The following is a 2,857-nucleotide window of genomic DNA, read 5'->3' as shown; positions in this document are numbered from 1 at the left end:
TTTTTTTTTTTTTTTGGGGGGGGGGGGGCCTTTGTCTCTTAATTCATCATAATAGACATACACAAGATTCTGCGCCTACATTCTCCCTCAAACACAATATCTCGCAACATTTTCATAATGCATGTCCTACATAGGGCATGTTCTCTTTTATTACTTTGATCATTCCATTTAGGAAAATGCAAAGAAAAACAATGTAAGCAAATAATTGAAATTGATCTCTGCCGAACCAATTTCAAAATCAGGTAGTACTTTCAACATCTACGTTAGAGTCCCCTCTACCAGTTAGACGGATGCAATTGACTTTGGGGAAATGATTTTGAATGAAACCTCGCACGTTGTCCCTCGCAGATTGGTAGTAATTTGCTCTCAACCGAGCGAACTCAGGTTGACGCAGTGTGTACAACAAGGGACCCACCGACGTGAGGTTGACGACGGATATGCTAGCTAGAATGAGGGGTCCAGTTTGCAGCGTGCACCCTCTGCAAGCGATGGCAAGGTTGACCCATATGAGGATGGGAACCCAGCCGATTATGTAAGTGACGACGAACACGATCAGGTTGACGGTACTCTTTCGCAGCGTCTTCTCGTCCCGTTGCTGATCGTTTGGCAATTTCTCGTTAGTACGTCCGTTTCCTTCTACTGCTTGGATCTCGCGGGCTTTTATTCTGGCCGTCTTGATGACTACAGCCTTCAAAGCTACTGTGACAATAAGAGACGGGAGGATACAGATGTCGACAACAGTTATCAAGAAACTCCTCGTCTTTTCGAAGATATGCTGTATCGGGCACTTGCTATTTTTACAATATTCATCAGTGCTAGCTGCGTAACACATGGTTGAAACCCCGAGTATGATGCTGCCGATCCACACAATGGCTATGACTGCCAGATATCTTTTTTCAGAGGTCACTCGCAGATAGCGGAATGGATGACATATCTTCAGGTACGTTTCCATGGCGACGAGCATGGAGTGGTAAAAGACGCTGCACATGGCCATGAGGGTGAAACCAAACAGGGCGTGGACGTCTGTACAAGAGGAGTCACAGAAACTGCTGGCTGTACCTACCAGCACCATGCAGATGACCTGCAACATAATAGTGGCCAGCCCCAGTGAAAAGAGTAGGTAATTCGTGATGACTTGGAGTGACGGATGCTTGAAGATGCACACGACGATGAACATGTAGGCCAGAGCGGTTCCGACGCTGATTATGTTGAGTACGGACTGGAAGAAGAAAAACCAGCCGCTATTCCCATCAATTGTTGAGTCTTCGCTTGGGACCGCGGCATATGCGGTAGTGACAATATGTGCCATGATTATTGCGTTGTTTGGATACCTCATCTTCCGTGTCATCACATCAGAGCTGTATTTCTGAGTAGGGTGGTCACCTCCTGTTCTGAATTACGACAACACCCTTGGTAACACACTCTTCTTAACTGTTTAGACAAGATGTTTCAACACACCGTTTGAAGATCAGATGTAAGCGTTTGAACAGTTGGCATGAACGTGATTTTTTTTTTCTGCTACTATCGTGAGCAAACAATGAACCAACGTGCCATTTTATATTCATGCTTATAGCTTTATAATACCCTCTCGCACGTTACAGTGCCGCACAAGGTAAAACGAATAAATCTGCCCGGGTTATTCGTCTGCGTTGTTTCCAATTGCAAAGATGCGCCCTAATACCCTGGACAACAATGCAGTCGCGTGTACGTCAACTGTCCGTGCATCCTGGCCTTGTGATTATTCGAACACCACCCATTAGCTTTGAAATTAATGGTAGTTACACATAATAATTCTCCACTCCTCCATCAAGCACTTATTTACTCATTATGGAGATTGCGCGGCGGAGCCTGTTTATTAACGATGCCATTGTAAATATAAGGAAGCGCACTTACATGTTTCGTCTGTCACCACCGACAAGTCCCCTATTGTTGTCATTTTTTAACAGTTAGGATTTTTATCACCTGCAGAAGTCCGCCCTGTGAGGCTGCATCTTCTGTGCTGCGCAAGCTTCCTTAAGTAACTGCTTTGTGGCGTGAACAACAGTCGTTGCAATGCCTTATTACAACCAGCGAGAAGTGTAACAAACCTAATCGAATCCAAGCCAAATCGAGGGTTCAATAATCAAAACACACACACAAATACACACACACACACACACACACACACCCCCACACACACACAGAGAGAAAAAAGAACGATGTGTGAACATGAAGAAGAACGGGATAGTGGCAGATAACAACAACAACCAAACATATTTTAAACAGTCGACAAAAGAGGATCACCTCCCTTCACCGCCCAGGATTTACCAAGATTATTTCTTTTGATATTTATCATAATAATGGGGGAGGGGTGAATCAAAGTTATATTAATACGATAATCTATGCCTTGTCGAAGTATCAAAACAACTTGACTTGTTTAAATTTGGTTTAATTTAGGTTGTGGGTAGATTTGTAATCCATGCTATTTTCCTTCCATCTCCTATTCAATTTCTACAAGAAACTATTGTGAAGAATGTCAAAACCTGGAGCCATGGTCTAACGATGAATAATCTTTATGACTGCAAAGTATATTGAAAAGGAACCAGTTGACACTTCCAGTCTCCTAGACAAGTGAGACAGCATCTCATTACATCGTATCATATTTGATAAGTTTCATTAATTCATGTCCCTGTCAATCGGAGTAACCATGGAATCAGTATTAAGTTAATGCACTGACAAGAGATCACCTTTCTCTATAACACGTCAAATGGAACCTTAGGGCCATGTTATTAGTACTTCGTAATTTCGTATTTTCTTATCTATATTCCTTCCATATGATATTTACTGATTAAGACTTGAAACTCACAACCATCAATTA

General features: G+C 42.6%; 1 protein-coding gene across 1 annotated transcript; it reads right to left on the bottom strand.

Moving 5' to 3' along the window:
* Window positions 1–238: 238 nt before the first annotated feature.
* LOC139723358 (uncharacterized) lies at window positions 239–1,309 on the bottom strand. Its single transcript, XM_071634615.1, has one exon. It carries the CDS (start codon window positions 1,307–1,309, stop codon window positions 239–241), a length of 1,071 nt encoding a protein of 356 aa, XP_071490716.1.
* Between the last annotated feature and the right edge of the window lie 1,548 nt (window positions 1,310–2,857).

Source organism: Diadema antillarum, unplaced genomic scaffold (genome assembly GCF_040938485.1).
Source record: "Diadema antillarum isolate AM-2024a unplaced genomic scaffold, OU_Dant_1.0 scf00000187, whole genome shotgun sequence".
Lineage (NCBI taxonomy): Eukaryota > Metazoa > Echinodermata > Echinoidea > Diadematoida > Diadematidae > Diadema > Diadema antillarum.
The sequence above is the reverse complement of the archived record's forward strand: the minus strand, read 5'-3'. Positions and strand labels throughout refer to the sequence as shown.